Genomic DNA, 22,931 nt, shown 5'->3' on the forward strand with positions numbered 1-22,931 from the left:
GTTTGATTCCAAACTTCAGTGTAAACAGGGATTTGCTGATTTCATTTATGCTGAGCCTTATTTCTGAGTGCCGGGGCCCTGCTTGCATTGTCCTAACACAGTGGAATTTTCTCTGTGGGAAGACTTACATTGCTGACTCATTGCATCAACTCGAAACAGATTTATGTTTACAAAAAAAACCCTCTTCTTTCTTCCTTCTCCCCACCCCTCCTAGCAATATTGAATTTGGTATTCCTACAGACTACCTCCTATCTGCTCGAACAGGCTGCAGCCCACAGACCACACAGGAGCTTGCTTTAAGCTGGATAGCTCAGATACAGTTTTCCATTGAAGTGTTCTCAGCTGAAGCAGCTTAGATACAACTGAAATGTGGTATTGCTGATAGGGTAACAGGATCCTGCTTTCCTCATCATAGGACCTCATTCATTGCCATCCCACACTGCTGTACGTACGCATCAGGAGACAGGGACACCTGAAGTTTAATCTTGCTCTCACAGTTACTTACGTGCTTCCATGCAAACCAGTTACCGCCTCTGGCCTCTCCTTCCCAGGCAGTACAGCAGGGACAGTTATTTCTGCATTTCACTGTGTTTCTGTATTTGTTCAGATGTGTAAATGTTGAGCATTTACACAGTATTTCACCTCTACAGGAATACATGATGTTAATTTTGGAAGTATAGCACAGCTTAAAGCTTCTGATATTGAACAAGGTCTTTAAACAAGAGGCTGCCTCAGCACCACTGCCATGTTCTAAACACGTCAGAGCCTGTGTGAAGTGTTCCAGTTTCCTTAAAACTTCAGCTTGTATTTAAGAAAAAAATACTAGATATGCTAAATTTTCTGAATAGGCAGGAAAACTTGAAAACCCTTTCCAAAGAGGTAAGGACAGAAAAGACAGAAGCAAAGGTGAAATTGCTGTTTAATATCATGGTGCTCAGGCACTGGGACAGACCTCTCGGGTGAGCCCTCCCGGCATCTCCAGCTGCACAGGCAGACCCAGGACGCCTCCGCTGCGCAGGGTGAAGCAAGCCCAGCCGCTGGGGCCTCGCCTCAGGGCCTGCGGCAGCAACGGGGCAAGGGCCCCCCGCAGCGCCTCCACGACCCGGGCGCTACCGTCCCCGCAGCGGGGGGCCACGAGGCAGCAGCGGGACGCAGCCGCAGCCGCAGCCGCATCCTCAGCCCCCGCCCGCCGGGCGCCCGCCGCCTGCAGCACGAGCGGACAGAGATCCGCTAGGTCCCCGCCCACATCTCAACGGACTCCCCTCAACCAGCCAATCACCCAGCACTTCCTGCAACCACACCAACCAATTATAGCGCTCCACGAAGGGTAGCACCGTTGGGGCGTGTTTTGAGGCGGGCAGGCCGTTGAGCGACGTCACCGCCAGCCAATCAAAACGCCGAACTGGCAGCCAGGTGGGCGGGCAGGCGCACTATCCGCCAATGGGAGAGGCGAAGCAAGGTGGGCCGGGGGCGGGGCTGGCGCGCGGTAGATAGGCGGGTGGCGGCGCTGGGCTCGCAGACACGTGACAGAGGTGAGGGCCGCGGAGGGGCGGGGAGGCTGGGGGCGGTGGCGGACCGGGGCGCGTGGGGCTGCGGCGGGTGAGTTTCCCCCCCCCCCCCCCCCCCATCCCCTCCAGCCGGTGCCGCCGGGGCAGCTCCGCGACCGTGGGGGTACGGGAGCGGGGAGCAGGCCCACCCGCGGGGCACGGCGGGGGATTGGCGGGGTGAGGCGGCGGGCAGCCCGGGGGAGCCGGGCCTGCCTGGGGGCGCGCGGCGGGATGCTGCTGGGCCGTGGGTGTGGTGGGCGGCGAGGGGCCCGTGCGTGCGCTGTGGGGCGGGGAGGGTGACGGGTCCCCCGGGAGCCGGGGCGAGAGGGGCGGCCGTGCTTGGGGAGCCCTGCGGCGGGGGGCGGGCACGGGGCTGCTGCAGGCGCCGCCGGCGCCCCCTCGGCCCCCGTAGGCTTCTGAGAGGCCTGGCGGGGAGCGGCGTGCCTTCTGGTAAGTTCTGGGACGTCTGGACTGGGAGCGGCTTGTGGCAGGGCCGCGGCTGGAGCGGGGCCGATGGGGTACTTGGTTGCCCTCCCTCCCTCCTTCCCCGCCCTCCCCCAGGGTGGGACGGGGAGCGGGGGGTCGGAGGTGGATATGGGCTGGTGGGGTCGGCGTGTGGTTTGGGTTTAATTTGGCTTCTTGTTCTGGTGCCGGCCGCTAACATGTCGAAGTGGTCTTCAGCCACCTAAAACTGCTCACCGTGAGTAGGAAGTCCCGCAGTACTAGAAGAGGAGGTGGGTGCGGAGCATAGCGTGTGGCCTGGTTCGCTGTGCGAGGGGAAGTAGAAGTCTCTGGAAAGGGGAGTTCAAGGCGCAGAACTGGAGGCCCAACAGGTGGGGAAGATGTGGTAATCAAACAGTGAGGGAGGCCAAAGGTGAAGTACAGATGAGGAGACTCTGCTGCAGCAAGGTCTGAGAATTTTGGGGACTTAAAACACATGCTTCGATTTTTACTGCCTCAATATCACTTGTGTTGGGTATCTCCAAAATAGTATGTATATGACATCTTAGTTCTCATTTTTTTGGCTGAGGATTGTATTGTATGCTTTTAAAACAAAAAAAACCCCATACCTTTGAGGTAAAGCCTGCATAGCCTACTGCTTTTTTGTCTGTACTGATTCCAAAGCGTGAACTTTCACATGCAGTCTTGTGGTTAAGAACTTTCTAGGCTGTAGAAAGAGAAATGCTGTAGGTGATTTCGTTGTGAAGGGAAGCAGACCTATTAATAGTAGTAGTAATGGTAAAGGTTCAGACTTTATTATTAGTGTTAACACAATAAATGCTGCAGTGTTTCTGCAGAGCATTGTGGAAAACTCTTTCTGGAATTTATTTAGAGTATGTTAGATGTCTGAAAACTGGTCACTAGGAATGTAATGTATTTCTAAATGCAGTATGTTTACTTAAGATTGTCAAGTAAGTATAGCTAACACACAGATTTTATGGGACATTTTACCCTCTGTGGTTTGGGTTATTGCTAAAATATTGCAAGGAGATAGCGGAACTATAATAATGTATGAGTTAATACGGATAAAATACTGGTTAAATACAGGTTGAAATATGTTGCTCTGGGTTCACCCTGATGCACTTGAAATGACTTCAAAAACCTCCTTACTGTTGATTTGGTCATATTACATGGGCTTATCCAAAACACTTAACAAAACTAGGAAAGGCTTTGAGTTAAACTTTGTGTTTATATTAAGTCTCAGTATTTCTAGTTTAAAAAAGAAATATTATGAAGGGAATACTTGTACAATTCACAGACAACATCACAAGCTGTGTATAAGATGTAAACTGCTTCCTGGTATCAACTGCCCTCCTAGGAAGGGAAGCCTAATGCAAAACAGTAAAAAGCTTGCCGCTTCTGTTAGATTACCCTCTCATTTGATGAGCTGCAGCACTTCCCCCTAAGTAAATGAATAAATCCATTACTGAGAATACACTGTGACTTGTACTTAGCCCTGCCTTTTACTTCCTTTTCTGGCCTTTCATTTTTCTGCCTCTAGTAGTGATTGTGGTGGCAGCCTGTTCTTGTTGGAATCAATTGTGTAGCAGGGCAAACTTGAATTGATTTCTAGGCATGATGGTCTGAAAGATCTTGGGGCACCTCCAGATCTCCCTCCACCTAATGTAATTTTCCTAGCAGCCCATCTGTTTTATGGTTGAAAAGACTTGCAGTTCTGTCTTTGCCCTCCAAGGACTTCCAGTTCTGTGGGAATGATCTCTTTGCTGACAAATGGTACTTGGTGTTTTCTCCCTTACTGTATCTGCACTGTTGTACATTATTTTTAGAAACAGGCATATTTTAAATGCTTATTAAAACCAAGCTTTGTTGCTGTCACCTTTCACACCTAATCTCTTGCCTGGTTTGTGCTCCTTAAAACCCAAACAGAAAGCAGCTTTTTCTGTGGGGCTGTTGAGCTCTCCAGGAGAGGTTTGGCTAATCCTTTCCAGGAGACTTTCCTCAAATCTTATGTAGCAGTGTATCCTATCCCTCTCAGAAGGGTGGTGAGGTAATGTACTGGTGGCTGAAATTATAGTGTTTGGCCACACAGCTGTTCAGCTTCCCTGCAGAGTGTAGATCTCCCAAATCTGCCTAAAGACAGGTTTGTTTTAGACAAGCGCAGATGACAGAACTGCACATGAAACTATGGCATTAAGCTGACTCTGCTGCCAACAGCTTAATTTCCTTTATCCTTGGCTACTTATTATGTCACAGTACTTTCACTTGTCCTGCTACAACTCTTTTTGCCTTTGTGTGCTGGATTGGACTGGGGTATTGATTCAGGGTTAAAATAACATGGCAGAAGGACTTCGAGCCATCTTAAAACAGCTGCTAGTTCATCATGAGGCTGTGTAAACAGTTACCCTGGCACCACAGAGGAGCCAGGATGTGGAAGGTGGAGGGATTGTGAGATATAGAAAAGGTTTCCTCTGCTCTTCGGTAGTTCTGACTTCAAGAAACTAGTGGACTATGAAGTAGGGTAGCCAAGCCTTTGCCCAGAAACTGTAAAAATCTCATTTGAGAGGGAAAATGAGTATGTCTCAGCCTTTCTGTTCTTGTCTCCTTGCCTTTTTTTTTGGTGTTGTGATGAATTTCTTTACTTTTGTGCGTTTAAATTTTTCTTCCATAATTCTTGCCTTGCATTGTGCTTGTTTTTACTGGTGTGCTTCCACTGTAAGTACCACACTGAAATCCAGTATTTGGAACACAGGACTTTGCTAGCAAATTTTGCTTTTCCTATTTTAAGTCATTCAGCTGTCACTTCAGGTGTTGCTGAAATAGAAACCACTGATGCTCTTCCAGTTAAATTGCTGAGGTGCAGTTCATAGTAAGTGACTTATTTTTAGTAAAACCCATTTAATCTGACTGTTAATTCTTCCAGTAGCAATTCAAATGTAGTTATACATTCTGAAATACGCAGTGTTAAGAACTGGCTTGATGAACCACTCAAATAGATTAGTAACCAAGGAGATGATTAAACTGGTTTTGCAGGCTCTGTTTGACCTGACAGGGAAGTTACTTTCTGAACAGTATGTTCTGGAAGTATGATAGCAAAGGACTTAAACATCCTTTGCGTGGACCCTTTCACTGTCTGTTGTTCCCTAGGACATGTATGTTAGAGAGTGGTGACAACTCTGTGCTGTATGGGTCAAGTGTTTCCAGGGACATGCCAATAATTAAGAACAACTTTTCCCTTTATGCCCAGTGAAAGGGGAATTCTAAATAAAAACAAATCTCTGAAGCTGCATGACTTCTTTGAAAGTCTTGAAATCCAAAGGTAGCAATCACTTGGCCTTACATTTTAAGAGTGCCACTTCTATGGCAAGAAGCAGATCTTGTCTCTGAATCTCACTCCAATTTGGTGTAGTTTTTGCTTTGTAAAGTCTGTGTAGTGAGGCTGTTCCAGGTGTCTGTTTTCATTGCTCTCCTATAGCTCCTGTAAATTCCAGGGGAAAATGCTTTGGCCTTTTGACAGTCAGGTGAACAGTGCTTAAATGTCAGCTCTAAATTTTCTAGCGTAGAAGCTGGCTGTGGATGGACACACAGACAGAGAACAAGTGATGTGTTAGCCCTGGCAGTCTCAAACTCTCTTCCTAGTTAGTATTATGTTATTATACTGCAGGAGTTTTCTCTTTGATCCAAGTGGTGTGCCAATGTCTATAAGTGTCTGAAGACCTTATAAAAAAAAAAGTAGATGAAGTTTTAGTCATCTCTGACTTGACACATTGTTATGGTGAAATTGAGGGTTGCATTGAAGTAGAATGGAGATGTCAGAAGCTCTTGCCTATTATGAAAGGGTTCCTTTGTTAAAAGTTTTTGGCAGTTGTATGATCAGAATACACTAACCTTCAGAAATATTACACAGTTAAACCCAAAGAAGGGAAGTGCAGGCAGAGTCAAAAATGGCTAATGATAATTGCTCGGAAATTGGACACTTCTTCAAGGAAGAAATCTGATCATAATAGAATAGATGGCTGTGTGCCTGAAGGTTAGACTGCATTTTAGGTGACTAATTGAACACTTGTAGTTGGTAGCAACTTAAAGCACCACTGAAAAATTGTTTTATACCTGTTCTGTATAAAACCTGAGTTTCTTCTCTCACCCCCTCCCCTCCCTTTCTATCTTCTATTTAGGAATAACTGAATTTACTTGGGCATAATCATGTTTCTGTTGTGTCCCTAAGGATTGTGTGAAGTGAAGTTGAAATTTTCTCCTGTAGCAGTATCCATTATGGACAGAAGTAGCTTTTTAAATACCGAAAATGTGTGCTTCACTTAAATTGCTCTTCTGAGAACATAGTGTCTTTTATTTCTTATCATTTAGTTAGTTCTTATTCTGTTAATCTGTAACAATATAAAGAGCTTGGCATGACAACTGGCAGTTGCAGGAGATGCTACCAGTCCGCTCACGGTCTATGAATGGTAGCTTATGTTGAATTTGAGACTGATTTAATATGTAGGAGGTGTCCTGAACAGCTTTCTGTAGGGATATAAACTTGTGAATACTGCTTTCCGATGATTATAAAGAGGCAAGGACATGAAACCGGATTAGCTTCTCTTCATGCTTTTAGCTTTCTCCTTTTTTGGGGGGAGGAAAAAAAAAGCTTGCTTGGGAACTTGAACAGATAGTACTTCTACCTTGAAATGAGGTTCAACGAGGCCTTAAATTCAGACAGAGCATTAACTGATAAATGCAGACACTACAGGGTGGATACCTATGGTTGTATCAGGAGCAGAGATGTGCACAGTGGCATAGCTTCTGCCCCTGCTGTATGTGTCACTGACAGAATTGTCTGGTTTCACTAGGATGCATTGGCAGAAGAATTTCTGGAGCAACCTTGCGGGCAGTATGAGGCTTTGCCACTTATGTGGTAGCATTTACCAAAGTCCATTTGCTGCTGACAAATATTTCTGAAGGGTTGTAGTTCAGGTGGGATTGTGAAGTAGGTAATTATTACATATGGAGTCAGTACCGGCATGAAAGTTAGGGGGGATGATTTAATTCTTTCACCAAAACTTTATTGCTGGTTGGCTAGTGGTGGGATTACTTAAGGGATTACTTGCATGCTAAATCATTAATGTCCTTTGCACAGGCTTGGGAGGAATGCAGAAACTCCTTCCTCTTAGAAGGAAAGGAAAGAATTATCTTATTTCTAACCTTGCTATATGTTTAAGATTAATTTCCTTGTATCACTTTCCAAATCATGAAGTGGTCATTCTATCTGCATAATATAATTTGAAAGCAGTTATAAAACTTGAGGTAAAATCTTCCTGAATTTAGCTCTGTTAAAGATGTATTTGGTGAGGATGTGTTGGTAAGGTAAGATAAAATTCAGCCCTTCCCTTGGACAGGTGTCCTTGTGCCATCTCATCTGTAGTTGCTTCAGTCACACAGGAGAGATATGGACCTCTAAAGATCACTTTTTCAAATGAAGTTTCAGGCTCTTGTTTTCTGTACTTTTTTTTATGCTGGTGGGCATGAGTTATTCAGAGAACGTGCAAGAGGAATTTGAACTTCCAAGGGTACCGATGTTGGCTTGACAGTTTTCATTCCTTGGATTTGTATTGTGGTTCCCACATTAGTAATAAGAGCTATGAGCTGCTATGAGGTCTGTAACTGTTTTCAATTTTGGCTCTACCCTGTGCATTAAGCAAACAAGCTTTGCTCATATTTAACAACACTTGAAAGTTTTTGTCAGCTGATCATGCTGTGAATGGTGTCCTTTTGGCTCAGAGGTGTTTCAGTGCAGTTGCCTGAATTGTGAGGGAAGAGGGTTGTGAGCATGCATTTAGACCATAATCCTCAAGGCCATCACTATTGTTAGAAAACTGGCTGCAATTGCATGTTGCTGTAGTCATAAACTGGACATGACCTCAGCACAAGTCTTTAAAATACAGTTTTGTTGTAGTTATAAAACATCCCCTCTGCCATTAGAAGTAAGTTAAAGAATAATCTAAGAATGGTAGATCCAGTATGCAACGTAGTTTTGGAGTATTGGATAGTGCTGATAAGCCTTTAAGACTGTAAATTCTTTTAGTTGCCTAAACGTGCTTTGGAAAGTTGAAAGTTTGATTTCTAGGATGATCTTATGCGCCTATAGGCATTATTAACTCTGCTTGAGTTATGTTTGTAAGTCTGCAGGGCTACACCCTGAGGCAGGAGTGTAAGGGAAGGAGGAGATGTTTGGTTTTATACTTGCTTTCAAAAAAGTATTAGTCTCAGTTAAAACTCTGGTTTTGGAAGAAAAATTTTGAATGTGATTCAAAGGAGAAAAGGTGAGCAAGGCACAGGTTTTTGTGGTTTTTTTTTTGGCAGATAAAACTGAGCAGCATGCTAGGAGTGTTGTCTTCTGTAGCAACCTAAAAGTGCAGTGATCTTGTAGTTTTTCTAGCAAGAAAGTAAAATTGAAACCCATCTTACAAGATCTTTTGAGCTATGGCTTGCCAAGGTCTGCCATATTTTAGGTGTGACACCTGGGCACCTTAAGTGTGATATTTTAATTCTGTAAAGGCTCTGTTAACAGATATTCTTTTTTTGTTGTTGTCCTGTTAAATTAGAGATCGAAAGATGGAAATCAAATCAACTGTCTGTTAAATAGTAAGAAATTTTCTCCTGAGCCTGCCTCAGTAGCCTCAATTGCTTATAGACATCTGCCAGTAGTATCAATAACTGTTGGCAGTAATTCCAGAATAAAACCTGGGGAAGGGGACTGATGAGTGAAAATGCCAGTGTCCCACAGTTGAAAGGACAAAAAAATATTGAACAGGAGACTGAATTGATTACTCTGTAGATTACTCTCTGCTTGAAAGAGCTAGCTAATTGTATTTCAACTCCTGAACTGAATGGAAATTTCAGTTTCTGCATGAGGCATTTGAAGTCCTTCATAAGCAAGAAATAGGTTTTCTGTTTAGGCTTTTGCAGGTACATAGGTTGTGGTGTTGTGTACATGTGTGTGCTGTTCTGCTCACAGACTGTGGCAGTGTAATAGCAAAATTATGACATTTCTGCAGCATGATGTGCAGAACTTGCACACGTGGTCCTCCACTGAGTTAATATATGTTTTGTATTAAATACAAAATGTTGTATTCCTCTCCAGCTTTTAGAGCTGTCTCAACCAGCCAGATGCAGTAAATAAGAGCTGAAAAGATAAGTTTGCATTTTTCTTTCAGTGGTATGGATAGGCACTTCACCTGTTGTCTTGGATGCTTGATTTTGTACAGAGAAGCAATGCCTTGCTCTGCATACAGCACTGACTTCATGTCTTTGCCTTGTTTTATTTATCCAGATCATGGAGCTGAAATGGCTACTGTATGTGACCCTGCTCGCTCTTGGAACTCTTGCTGTCCAGGCACATGATATGGATGATGACAATGATGGTGATGATGTAGTTGATATTGAGGATGACTTGGATGATGGCATTGAGGAGGTAGAAGAGTCAAAACCTGAAACGAGCACTCCTCCTCCAACTCCAAAGGTTTGGCATGGAACTTCTTTTAAAAATTGAATTACTGCTTGTGTTGTGGTTAATGTAAGTCTGATTGGAGTTGTCTTTACTTTGCTAACATTTAACATGTTGTGATATTATTTGGGAGTAGGGCTCGGAATTAAGCCTAGCTGCTTCATTCCTGTTCTCATGTCCCCCACGTTCTTCCTGAAAACTTAGTTCCACCCTTGAAATCTGTGATGTGATTATTAGGAGTTAATGCTAATGTTTCCAGCTATATACTTTAGTTTTAGTTGCAGACAAGAGCACAATGGCTTGGCACAACTTCCGTGTTATGCTGCAAGGGTGTTCCAGATAAGCTGTACATGAGTGTAGACAGGGCATGTGAGCTGTATATGCCTGTATTTCTTCAGTGTAGAGAATGCACCTTGAAAGGTGCATAAATGCCTCTCTTCTCCAATAGGTTACCTACAGGGCCCCAGTCCCAACTGGTGAGGTGTATTTTGCAGAGTCCTTTGATAAAGGAACTTTGGATGGGTGAGTATAATCTGAAGGATTATTCAGTATAGCAAATAATTAAAAAATTTGGTGAAAGGCAATGAAACCCTCACTAAAGCCTGTGTTATTCAAAATTGAATCAAAAGGCAGTGGCTGGTGAGGATTACAGCAGTGACTATATGTGCCTGGCTGTTAAGTGCTGAGCTAAACTAGTAGTTCCTTAAGTTCTAGTAACAAGGGGGAGGTGAGCCATACATGTGTAATGTTCTAATCCTCATCTGACTTTTCACTTTCCTCAGGTAATGTGAGGATGGTGAGGTACTACTACTACTATTTTTTTTTTTTAAAGAGCAAGACACTGAGGCCATGAGCCTACTTTGGGGGTGGGGTGGGAAATGGTAAATGCAGAAAACTTTGCAGGCTTGAGGATAGAACTCCTCAGGGGATCAAGACACTGGGGGATAGTCATAGGACAGTAAGGCTTATCTTAAGGGCAGGATTTTTAGTGGAAAAAAAGTATGTTTTTTTGACCATTGGATGTCTGTCTTCTAGGTGGATCCTTTCCAGAGCAAAAAAAGATGATACAGATGATGAGATTGCCAAATATGATGGTGAGTCCAATCCAGGTTTTGGATGATAGATGTTTCTGATGTCTTTTGTAATACCTGAAGGAGAGGTGCAAGCCTTTGTTTTTTGTTTCCCAGTTAAAATTATATTCACTGAAGAAAATGGGAGGACTGTTTATATACCTGAATAAGAATATAAAGTGTAGTTCTCATTTAGACAAAATATCGACTTGGAGATTTTAAAATAATTTCTAGTGAAGATGTTATGCTAATAACTTGATAAGGTACCTTGTAGGGTGTCATTTTGGAATGCTGGCTACCTTGTTCAAAATTGGGCTAAACAAAGACTGTCTTGAATGAGTTTTGATAACATGTGGTTAATTTCTCTCCAGGTAAATGGGAAGTTCAAGACATGAAGGACACTAAGCTTCCAGGAGACAAAGGGCTTGTATTGGTAACCCGAGCCAAGCATCATGCAATTTCATCCAAACTTTCAAAGCCTTTTGTATTTGATACCAAACCCCTTATTATACAGTAAGTAAAGGATAACTTAGTGTTCTGTTATTTCAAGGGTGACATGATAGCAGGCTGAGGTTATTTCCATAACTTATTTTTTGTTGACTGGGGGTGACACAAGATACTGTAACCTATTATACTGTTTTAAGTGAAATGGCAACCCGTATTCCTAAAGTGGCAAGCTAGGAACAGCATGGGTCCCTCTGAAGCCTGAAAAGAAGTATGAAAACTACACTTGGTAACCCATCTTGGGACTTCACTTAATTTAATTGTAGTAACAAGGTCAGACAACTGACTTCTGTACTGCTAATTGTGAAGGTCCTTGTCCTTTTGGAGAAAAGCTGGTCTGTATGTAGGTCAGTGCATTTCCTTATGCAGTAAACTGCGCCCTGTTTCTGAGGTGGAGTGGACAGAGTGGTAAAGATGCACTCGTTTCCTTCTTCCTTTGTCTTAGTTCATCTGTCATGGAAGATGAACAGCTTGCCTAGCTCTGTTTGGCTGTGACTGATGTAGAAGAATCTACTTGCATGTATGTTAGACTAACAAGAAGGGGGGGGGGGAATCAGTGAGAACAGTTGAGTTGTGGATTATTGCCTACTTTATCAGTTTTAAACAAAGCTAATTTGTATTTGCACAAGATAATGAGTTGGTCACTTTGCTTTGCATGACTGTTTTAGTTTTGGCTCAAAATACAAGGCTAAAAATAAATCCCAGTGGTCATCCACTCCAGCTGCTGACATTGAGAGAGGATCAAGCATACTTAGCCTGTTCCTGACAGAGATGTTTTGCTTTTTTTCAGACTCCTTGGCATCCCTAAATATACTGTTGTATGCTTATTAACCCTAAAGGGGCTTCTCCTAGGATCCTATTGTTGTTGCTTTGGTAGTCTTGCAAATTGAGTTGTCTGTGCCATAGTAGTTGTGGGGAAAATAATTGGCTTGCCTTAATCTCTGTTGCAGTTTCTTACGTACTGGGAAGCTTTTTCTTCCTTCTCTCTACTTCTAGATCGTAATCTAGACCAGCACTCAATTCCTTTAATCTTTTCTGTCAGGTGAAGTCTTCTAAATTCTCACTTTTTTCTTGTTTCTTAGGCCCTTACCTTAGAGTGCAGCATGTATTTTTAATATTCGTTGGACATGTGATTTGAAGCAAACAACAACAAAACAGTCTTACTCTTAATTTGTACTTGAAAATGGTAATTGTGTATTACAGAAGTAATTTTTCCTCATGTATAACATGTTCTCCCCTTCTCTAAAACTAAAATTAGGTATGAAGTAAACTTCCAAAATGGAATAGAGTGTGGTGGGGCCTATGTGAAATTGCTTTCAAAAACACCTGAATTGAACCTGGTGAGTAATGCTGCTACTTTGAGTATTAGCTGTAAAAAAACTTTTTTCATTTTGCTTCTTCCTGAAGAAACTTCTTCAATAAAGGCAGTGGGGCGTATTTAGGGCCTGATCTTCAAAGTACTTTGCACTCAGCAGTTTCTGGCCTCTTGAGTGAAAACTCTGGAGTTTCCTAGTAGCTGAGCAGTTCTAGACCTTTGCTAAAGTCTGCAATACTTTAAATTTCCCTAGGTTCTAGGACCAAAGAGGTATCTTAGAGTAGCCAGTGTATGAGGAGAAACCTCAGGAAACTGTTGCCCAGAAGGAAGATACCATGTTTCATCTTCTAAAACAGACTAGTGCAAATAAATAAAAATATACCTTGCATTTATTGCCTTGTCTTTGACATGTGAACCTACTTGTCAGTTACTGGGTATATTTAAAAAAAAATCTTAAGAGGTTGGACTGCATACAACCTTTCAAGTTCAGCTGCACACACTAGCTATATAGAACCATTTGCTTCATAAATGACCCTTGAATGCATTGTCTTAAAAGTGTCGTCAATGGAAGAGACCATGCTACAACTCCTAAGGATTAAGAATAATTATCTCCCCTCTCAACCACTCTAAAGTGGTTTAGCCTACTCAGACAAAGCTTAACTGCTGGGTCACCTTTCATAGGCTTGTGTAGCCTGTGGGTTTTCTTTAGCCATCTTCCTACACTTCATAGGAAGTGCCTTTTATGACTTGTTACCCATCCTTCTCCTTTCCTTCTGCAGTCTTGTTGGAGTTACATTATTACTACAGATTCCAAATTATTAAAAAAGACATCCAAAAGACTACTTGACTGTCTAACCGGTTTCATATGTGCATTGAATTTTAAGATAACATTAGCAAGAACAAATAGACTTGCTTGCAGTGTTCAAAGGTGAGATTATTATATCCAGTTAGTGCTCAGATTGAGACAGTACACCAGTTAGTAAGTGTGTAAACTAAATACAACTCTGTCTCACTTTTAATGCTGCGTATCACTTTGTGTGAAAGAAACTCGCTGGACTGGTTGTTCATTATTACCAGTAACTGATAATTCTATATTGATAGCTTTTAAAATCCTTTATTGTAATGTAGAGATATACTTAAACATTGTGGTTGTCACTTACACTTATCTTTTTGATAGCACTTGAATAGCTGTTGTTTTCCATCTGGGAAGTAGAGACCAAAGGTGCAAAATCAAGTAGCTGGGATTATTCTGGTGTTTTTTCTAGAGGCTTGTGTCGTCATACAAGCTTTAGTGTGGATACTTTACTGGCTTGATATCCAAGTTGCAGAATAATTTCTAATGAATTGGGAGTTCTTATGCCAGGCAGTGACTTAAGTTGTATTTCAAAATAATGGTGTGAAGTTTTACATTCTTTTTAAAGGATCAGTTCCATGACAAAACTCCATATACAATCATGTTTGGTCCTGACAAATGTGGAGAGGACTATAAATTGCACTTCATCTTCCGGCACAAAAACCCAAAGACTGGCAAATATGAGGAGAAGCATGCAAAGCGTCCAGATGCAGACCTGAAGGCTTACTTTACTGATAAGAAGACACATCTTTATACTCTGGGTATGGTGACTGTTAACGATGCATGTTAGTAACTACTACTGTTTCCTGAATCAAAAGCTCATAAAATGAGCCAGGTGAACAACTGAATATTTGTGTCAACCACTTGAAGGCTCTGAATGCAAAAACTGATCATCTTACAGAAAGGCTTATTTCTTCCTTGCAAGAAGTCTTGATTCATGTAAGAAAGGTCATAAGACCTTGAACTTAATAGTTAAAGGAGAACTGAATTTCAGAGCAGTTGTGTGTGACTTGATATGCTAAGTATATCCAAAATAATTATCAACATTTATAAACTGCTTGAATGCTGCCCCCTAGTAATTTGGGGTATACTAGGCTTTAGATTTAGAGGGATAGTCTTTTTTCTTGCTGCTTTCATAGCACCAAACTCGGTGGTTCTTGAAGTGTCTGATGTGGTATATTAGCTATGACTAAAATCTTTCAGGGAGTGCTCAGGAGGATCTCTCTAGCTTTTCTTACTATAGAGACAGCAATCGATAAAGGAATGAGATTTAAATCCTGTGTGTCAGTAGTAGGGAGTCTTATTCTTATATTACTACTAAAGCAATACTTATTGTGCCAAAGCCAACTTGCAGTGGTAATTGGTAAATCACTCTACAAGCTTCTTTGTGCTTTTAGCATATTTAAAGTAGGACTCCTGCAATGAGTCTTCTTTCTCACAAGGTGAGATGTGGTACATCATCACTAGTTATACTTTGGCATAAGGAGAAAGATTCTTAACAATTCTTTAAAACAGTTGCTGGGTAGGTAGTAGCTTGGATTGCTGAAGTTGTACAGTGGGGATGGGTGATACTTTGATGCATGCTTTGTATCATATATGTAATGGTTACATCAATTTTTTTCCTTACAGTCTTGAATCCTGATAATAGTTTTGAAATACTGGTTGATCAAACGGTTGTCAACAGTGGGAATTTGCTAAATGATATGTCTCCTCCTGTGAATCCACCCCGAGAGATTGAGGACCCAAATGACCAGAAGCCTGAGGACTGGGATGAGAGACCAAAAATCCCAGACCCAGATGCTGTTAAACCAGATGACTGGTAAGCTGTTGGAGGGGTGGAATTGAGGGAGGCCTTGGCCTGATAATTTGGTCCTGATCAAAAAGCCTTTCTCAGATCATAAAATCATAGAATGGCTTGGGCTGGAAGGGACCTTAAAGGTCATCTAACTCCAGCCCCCCTGCCATGGGCAGGGACGCCACCTGCTAGACCAGGTTGCTCAGGGCCCTGACCAACCTGGTCTTGAACACTGCCAGGGACAGGGCGTCCACAACCTCTCTGGGCAACCTGTTCCAGTGCCTCACCATCCTTTGAGTAAAGAGTTTTTTCCTAACATTTAATTTAAATTTCCCCTCTTTCAGTTTGAAACCATTCCCCCTTGTCCTATCGCTATCTGCCCTTATAAAGAGTCGCTCCTCCTCTTTTATATAAGCCCCCTTTAAGTATTGGAAGGCCACCATAAGGTCTCCCTGGAACCTTCTCTTCTCCAGGCTGAACCCCAATTCCTTCAGCCTGTCTTCATACCAGAGGTGCTCCAGCCCTCTGATCATCTTAGAATGGATCCAGAGGAAAGCCACTAAAAGGTCCACATCTTTCTTGTGTTGAGGGCTCCAGATGACTTAGAGAAGGTTTTCAGTCTCACCCTTGTAATCAGAACACAGTCGGTTTAGGTGCCTGAGCAGCGGTTTGGTAGACAAAGGCAGACAGGATCCGTGTCCTCTGGGAGTTACTGTTTAGTGTTCCTGTTACTATGCTGGCCACAGATAAAGGTTTTACTGAAACAGCTATGCTAGTTGATGCTCTCATCTTTGAGATCAAAAGATGAGCTGCAGAAGGTATAACTGTAAGATGTTTGTAGTTGTGTAATGCATAGTTACAAGTGACTGAACTAGCTGACATCCTAAATCAGAAACTGATACTGGGTTTCTGTCTTTGAACCTATGCTTTGTGAACCATGGACTCAATTTCAAGCTCAAATGTGTGTTTGCAGTGACCACTAAGATACGGGATTTGCTGTAATATGCCCTTTCTAGGTTGCTTTTAAAAAACAAGTAGTATTACCTTACAGTTGGCGCTATGACTGTGCCATGAGGCACATGTATAGGTAACAGATTGCAAGGCAATTCTGTTCTGAAATCATGGTGTTACGGTTACCCTATCAGAACTGAAGGTAGCTGGTTGGCTAGATCAGTGGGCTTGTTCAGAGTCTGTAGAATCATGCCTTAGGGTTAAGAACTTCTATGCCTTGTGTGTGTTAATACATAATATTCTGTTCTCAAGGGATGAGGATGCTCCTGCAAAGATCGCAGATGAAAATGCTGTGAAACCAGAGGGCTGGCTGGATGATGAGCCAGAATATGTAGCGGACCCTGATGCTGAGAAGCCTGAAGATTGGTATGTTTGCTGCCTCTTGCAAATCACAACAAATATTTCATGGCTTTGATACTGGCTTTTACAAGTATAAGAATAGCTAGTTCATTGCTGCTTGCTAAAAAAGTCATCGATTCAGGCTATCTTGCTTCAAAAGTAGAAGGCAGAGTTGGTCTGAGGAGTCTTGTGTTCACTTGTGCACTTTTCAACTCTGCTGTTCTGTGGTTGTAAGCTGAACAGGGCAGGGATGGTCATCTTGCAGTTGTACCATACTTGGAAGGCGTGGCAGGGGAGACTGTTCAGGGACTGGCTTTTGTTGAGTTTCTGTGCTTCCAAGCTACTTCTTGAAATCTTCATTCCTTCTGTGGTGCCTTTACTTACAGACTAGTGCTATACAAAGTTTCAGTATCTCCATTTTATGGTAGGGATTTAAAATTCCCAGAAATCAGACATTGTCTAAGTCTTACTCTGTATAAAGACAAAAGGTGGACTTCAAAACTGAATTTCCCTTTCCAGGGATGAGGATATGGACGGTGAATGGGAGGCACCTCAGATTGCAAATCCTAAATGTGAGACAGCCCCTGGCTGTGGTACCTGGCAGCGACCAATGATTGACAATCCAAACTACAAAGGCAAATGGAAGCCTCCTATGATTGATAATGTGAACTATCAGGTTGGTGTTTTCATTGCTTGAATTGCTGGCCAATGCAGCATTTCTCTTACAAAAAGCAGAATGATTTAGATTCAGCCAGTGTAATTAGGAATACAAATACTGTCATGGTTGTACTATGCTTCAGGTGGACCCATTCAAAGTGCTTTCTTAATTGGCTTCACTTCTTTGTAGCACAAATGAAAATTGACTCCCAAAACCTGATGAGTTGCACTCACAGACATCATAATTAAGTTCAATGGATTGGTCTTTCTGTTAATTCAAAATGGGCTGAAAACCAAAAATTGTATTATGGCAGGTGAGGCTGAATGTCTTTTGTCTTTCCTAGGGTATATGGAAACCTAGGAAGATCCCAAACCCAGATTTCTTTGAAGACTTGGAACCTTTCAAGATGACTCCCTTCAGTGCTGTGGGACTTGAGCTATGGTCAATGACTTCTGACATCTTTTTTGACAACTTTATCATCTGTACTGAAAGAGCTGTGGCTGATGATTGGGCCAGTGATGGATGGGGACTGAAAAAGGCAGCTGATGGTGCTGCAGAGGTGAGAGATAAAGGTTAAAGTGTGTGCTTCTGACTGGAACAGTGGGAGCATTGCTGCTGTTCTCTCCCACAGTCTTTATCAATATATACCTATATGTACCAAGGATAGGGGTTATGATAAACCATATTGGAACCTCAGTTCCTAATTATAATATGGCAATGGTTGCTATAAGTGGCAGTGAGTATTCACTGCTATTTTATGAGGTTTTTGCTGTGACAATTGGACTGTTGTCTTTAGTCTAATTCTTCATTTGTCAACTATGGAAAAAGTACTTGTGCAGGTTTAGCTTTCATTCTTTTGTGGTATGAAATATAATGTTCAAAGTTGCAAAAAGCCTATTTGAAAATTCCGTAGCTTAAACTTCACCGCTACAACTTGCGGTATGAGATTAAATGTGACAGTTCTTCTTATCTTATAGCCTGGTGTTGTGGGCCAGATGATGGCAGCTGCTGAAGAGCGTCCCTGGCTTTGGGTAGTCTATATCCTCACTGTGGCTTTGCCAGTGTTCCTTGTTGTCCTTTTCTGCTGTTCTGGGAAGGTATGTATTTCGTTTGATAATTAGTAGTATAATGTTTAAAAAGAGAACCAGCAAAATGTGCCTTAATGTCACAAATAATTTCCTGGTTTTGACAATTCTTCTAGAAACAGCCAAGTGCTGCAGAATACAAAAAGACTGATGCTCCTCAGCCTGATATGATGGACGAGGAGAAAGAAGAAGAAAAAGAGAAAGGGGGCAAGGAAGAAGAGGAGGAGGAGGAGGAAGCAAATGAGGAAAAGCTAGGTAGGTAAACTAGGTAATCTTGAATCAGTTTGAGTTTTCTCTCTGGTAGAATAAAATAGCAGGATTGGCAAACATGGAGTAAAGTCAATGGTGAACTGAAGGTAAGTCTTAATGAAAAGACAATGAGTTGGAGTTTTTTATTTCCTTTAGAAGAGAAGCAGAAAAGTGATGCTGATATAGGAAGTGCTAGTCAAGAGGAGGAGGAAGAGGAGGAGGAAGAGGACAGGAAACCTGTATCAGAGGTAAGAATGCTTAATCTTTGATGGAAGTCTTGAGCTTTTTTTTTTTTCTTAAGTCTTGTAGAACAAGCCTTACTAAAGTGTTTAAAAGTAAACCTGGCTCATGTGATACCTCCCTCTCAGTGTGAGAACTTTGAAAAACTTAATCACCTTGCAGAATAGGAATTGCTGTGGCCAACTTCAGCAGAGCTGGGCACCTTGCTAAAGGCACTGCCATAGACCCTGCATTGAGAGGAGTGGGATTGTGTGGAATGCATCATCTTGAGGCAGAAGACTTGTTCAGCTTTGTATGCAGTCAGGATGTGTGACCTCTTAGGTGCTCCACACTAACACTGCCAGGGGAGATTTAGATTAGATATTGGGAAAAATTTCTTTGCAGAGAGAGTGGTCAGGCATTGGAACAGACTGCCCAGGGAAGTGGTGCAATCACAGTCCCTGGAAGTGTTCAAAAAACATGTGGATGTGGTGCTTAGGGACATGTTTTAGAGGTGGACCTGGCAGTTAGGTTAATGGTTGGACTCAGTGATCTTGGAGGTCTTTTCCAGCCTTAACAATTCTATGATTCTATCATAATGGTTGACTTAGAAATGGGTGGAGTGTTGCTTGAAGTTAAAGGAATTCTCACAGCAACAGAAGTTGTCGAGTACTCTCAGCAAATAGTGTACATCCACTGTAAAAACAAGAGGATTTGTTTGCCATGTATAGAAAGGAAGGATAATAACAGCAGTAGGTCCTTCCTAAAAATTAAATCCTAACGTAGAAATGAAAGTAGATTGTCCTCTTTGTAGATTTGCTCAAAATGTGGTTGTTTTTTTTTAAGGGTATTCTTAGATTTTATTTCCTTGATGTTTACACAAATTACTTTTTTGCAGGAGGAGGAAACTGTGAATAGATCACCCAGAAACAGAAAGCCAAGGAAAGATTGAAAAAAAAGTTGTAAGAACTTGATCTGTGATTTTTTTTTTTTTTTTCCAAACGTGGTTCTGGGAGAGGACCTTGGACACCTTACATTGAAACTTGGACAAACCTCAAGATTTCACCATCCACAGGATCCAGTCACACTATCCAATGTAATGGAGTGTCTAGCAGTAAAATATTTGCAATCATCTGTTTTAAAGAACATCATTCCTGTAGAAAGAATGCATTTAGTGGGCTGTGGATTTTGGAATGTAACATAACTAACCTTTTCATTTTTGGTTTTAAATATTCTTTTCTGTTTTTAAGTAGATTGGTAGAACTTTTCTGGTGTCAAACCTTGGCTTAATTTAATACATTAATCAGTGAAAAAAACAATGAATCTTGAAAGTGCTAGGTGATAAAAATGCAGTTTTATAACGAGTTTTTTTATAAATACATAAATTCCTAAATGCACCGATGTCCCTATATCCCTTAAAATTTGATAATTGCTTAAAGAAAAGTTGTCAATGTGTTTGACAACTCCTCTGCCCTCAAAAGAAAACAAAACTAGGGGAGATGTATGGGGAAACCAGTAGTGAAACTCTCTAATCAATCACTTCATTCTTTTGGGGGGAGGGGAAAGAGGAAGGAGGGGTGGAAGGAAGGGGTTAGTCAGTCTAAAATATGTATACTGTGCATGGCTAAAGCCCTGTTAAGTGTTGACAAATGATCTAGGATTTGGAGTGGGTCATCTTAAATGGCATTTAATCCTGCGGACCTTGCAGATAATGGATTTTGTTAGCTCTTGAACTCTTTTTTTGTAAAGCTAATGGGTTGTTTGGGGGGGGGGGGGGTGTTAGACTACTTCCCCCTTTCCCCTCTGTTCAGCCACTGATGGTTTCCTTCCTCTGTGGCTATACAGCTTTTTCTGAGTGCAGCTTTGCCTCAGTTGCTGAAGCGCTTCATGTTCAGCTCATCATCAAACTCTATTTTTATAGCTAGGCCTACTCCTTTCCAGGATCCAAACACTGGATAGGACAGTGTCCCATATCCTCTCACTGTTATCAGTGTCTACTCCTGTAGAAATGGGGGAGGTAGTCAGGTAGACAACTGAGTATTTGTTAAGAAAAACAAAACAAAAAAACCCAACCAACCAAGTTGTCAGTATTGTAGGTGGGGAAGGAGCATGTGGAATATTTTAACTGGTATGTGAAACTGTAAGTCTTTTATCTGCTCTTCATGTAACAAATGCATCCTAAATTATATTGTGAATGTTAGGGAGTTCCAATTCCAGCTGAATAAATTTTTTTAAAGCATTGAGTCTACCATATTATATTGTTTCAAACACTTTTCTTTTTTTGTGGAATGCAGGTGGTCACTACAAAAAGCATACCTCTGAGGATGAAATGTATGTAACTTCATTACACTGTACCAAATACGTTGGCATTTGGATGTCTATATAGATAAACTTTTGCCTTTGTTTAGAGTGAAATTAAATGTCCTGAAATTACTCTTCTTGCACTGAATTTAAACACTCCAGTGTTGTTTGGTCATAGCATAGGTATAGTGTGGGGAATAATTCCCAGGGGTTGGGGAGGGAAGAGTTTTCCAATTACCTTGCAAACAATCTAACCAATTACTAAAAGACTTGTTTTTTTGGGTTTTTTTGTAAAACACCTTTTGCTGCCTGTACTTATGTTGTATCCCTTGGTTGTTGTGTTTGAAATATTAGTGATCACAAATGCATAGCAGGATTTCTTGATCTTTCTGCAGTGTGCAAATAAACTATTGTAAGCAAGATACTGGAAGTAATTTCAGACTTCTGTTGGAAGCTATTGCATGTTTAGAATGCCTTTGCCTGTTGAACACCTGGTAAATACTGCTCCTTATTGCAAAAATAGCTTATACTCTGACATGGAAGATGTCATAGCTTAAGCATTGCTACTGGCTTGTTCTCAGGACTGTATTTTTATCAAGGAGCAGCTGCTATTTATGACTCTCAGTCCTTTGAGATGAAGTATATGTAAATGGTTTCAATTCAGCTAACATTTTGGGCACAACATAAAAATCTATTAATCTAATTTTTTTTACCTTAGTATGCAAATTGCCTTAAATTCCTGAAGAATTCATGTGCATACATGTTCTTTAAAAGCATAAAAAGTGAACATAAGATCTGCTATCAGCTTTTAAATAGTATTATATTAAAGCTAATTGTAAATCTACATTTGCTTCTGCTAAATCTCCTGAAAAGGTCTCCCGTCTGCATGTTATGGCTTTTTTTGATACCATAGTGTATGCTTCTTAAATAATCACTACAATAAATGAAGACTTTCCAAAATGGATAGACAACTCCAAAGTTACTTTTTATCCTGCTTTCTGACTTGGGTGGCTCCGTTTAACCTCAGAATTACTTATGTTTTTAAAGCCTTTGAGGAAAAATTAGGTATCTGCTTGTCCCGAGTGCTATTAAAGCATAGCTGTGTTTTCGAAGGCCTGAAGCTCTAGCTGGTTGTAACCTGTGAACTAGATTTGGAACTGTTACAAATACCTGAAAGTGTATTTGGGCCTTTTATGTCTTTGCATCCGAGAGCGACAGCTTCTGAAAAGGATGCTCTACTTAACTGAACGTGCTGTGTCTGAAGATGGAGGTGGGGGGGGTTAGACTGAGATGGTAAATCAAAACCAAACCCTAGGGGAGCAGGTGCAGACAGGGTCTGAAACACAAGGCAGTAGAAATGCTGAAACCAGTTTTTTCCCCTGGAGTTGGTAAAGATGCGGCTAACCAACTAACCTCTTCCAGAAGTGTCACTGGATGTGATCTAGCCTTTCTGGGTCTGGCTAATAGCGAATTATCACGGCTTGAGGCTGTGACCTATAAAATGCATTGTGAATATCTGTTTTTAAGATTGACTCCTGGGCCTGAGGAGGGATTCTTGCAAGTGCTAAGTGCTAGGAGATGTACATCTGCATGGTTGTCTCTTGCTTTTCCCTTGCTCCTTCCTCAAAAGCAGTGTTCCACTTAGGCTGTGGTCAGGTATGTAGGGTTTGTGACTGCTCGCCATCCCTAACTGTTCCCCAGTTAATACCACCATTGCCTCATGGTTTCAAAAAGGGTTTCTTGGGTTTGGTTTTTTTTTTTTTTAGTGTTGCTGAACAAGGACTGTGATTTAATTTGCAGAAAACACCTGTCCATTTCAAAAAGATACCTGTAGATGCAACTTGGAAAAAAAATATGTAAAATTAATCAATAAAGAAACTTAAATCTGTTTGGCTTTCTTTGTCTGATTAGCAAAACTGTCCAAGTCTTCATCACTTCTGGTTGACTTGAAGTGAAGGGAGCAGGTGACGAAGAAGAGCTGACAGTGTCCCATCTTGGTGAGGTGATCACTAACTCTCTCTGCTA

At 41.6% G+C, this 22,931-nt stretch overlaps 1 protein-coding gene across 2 annotated transcripts; it reads left to right on the top strand.

Annotated features, from left to right (window-relative positions):
• Window positions 1–1,480: 1,480 nt before the first annotated feature.
• CANX (calnexin) lies at window positions 1,481–22,794 on the top strand. Of its 2 annotated transcripts, none has more exons than XM_009471569.2 (15): window positions 1,481–1,532; window positions 9,334–9,522; window positions 9,956–10,029; window positions 10,543–10,601; window positions 10,949–11,090; window positions 12,340–12,421; window positions 13,818–14,010; window positions 14,879–15,068; window positions 16,308–16,421; window positions 16,914–17,070; window positions 17,396–17,611; window positions 18,030–18,149; window positions 18,254–18,392; window positions 18,543–18,634; window positions 19,504–22,794. In XM_009471569.2, the coding sequence occupies exons 2-15, from the start codon at window positions 9,337–9,339 to the stop codon at window positions 19,555–19,557; spliced, it is 1,818 nt and encodes a 605-aa protein (XP_009469844.2). In that variant the 5' UTR covers window positions 1,481–1,532; window positions 9,334–9,336; the 3' UTR covers window positions 19,558–22,794. The 2 variants fall into 2 exon arrangements, with proteins under 2 accessions (XP_009469844.2, XP_087609895.1); XM_087753769.1 differs by having other exon boundaries at window positions 1,529–1,599.
• The last annotated feature ends 137 nt before the right edge of the window (window positions 22,795–22,931 follow it).

Source organism: Nipponia nippon, unplaced genomic scaffold (assembly GCF_047370975.1).
Source record: "Nipponia nippon isolate SJK-2023a ecotype South Korea unplaced genomic scaffold, ASM4737097v1 scaffold_17, whole genome shotgun sequence".
NCBI lineage: Eukaryota > Metazoa > Chordata > Aves > Pelecaniformes > Threskiornithidae > Nipponia > Nipponia nippon.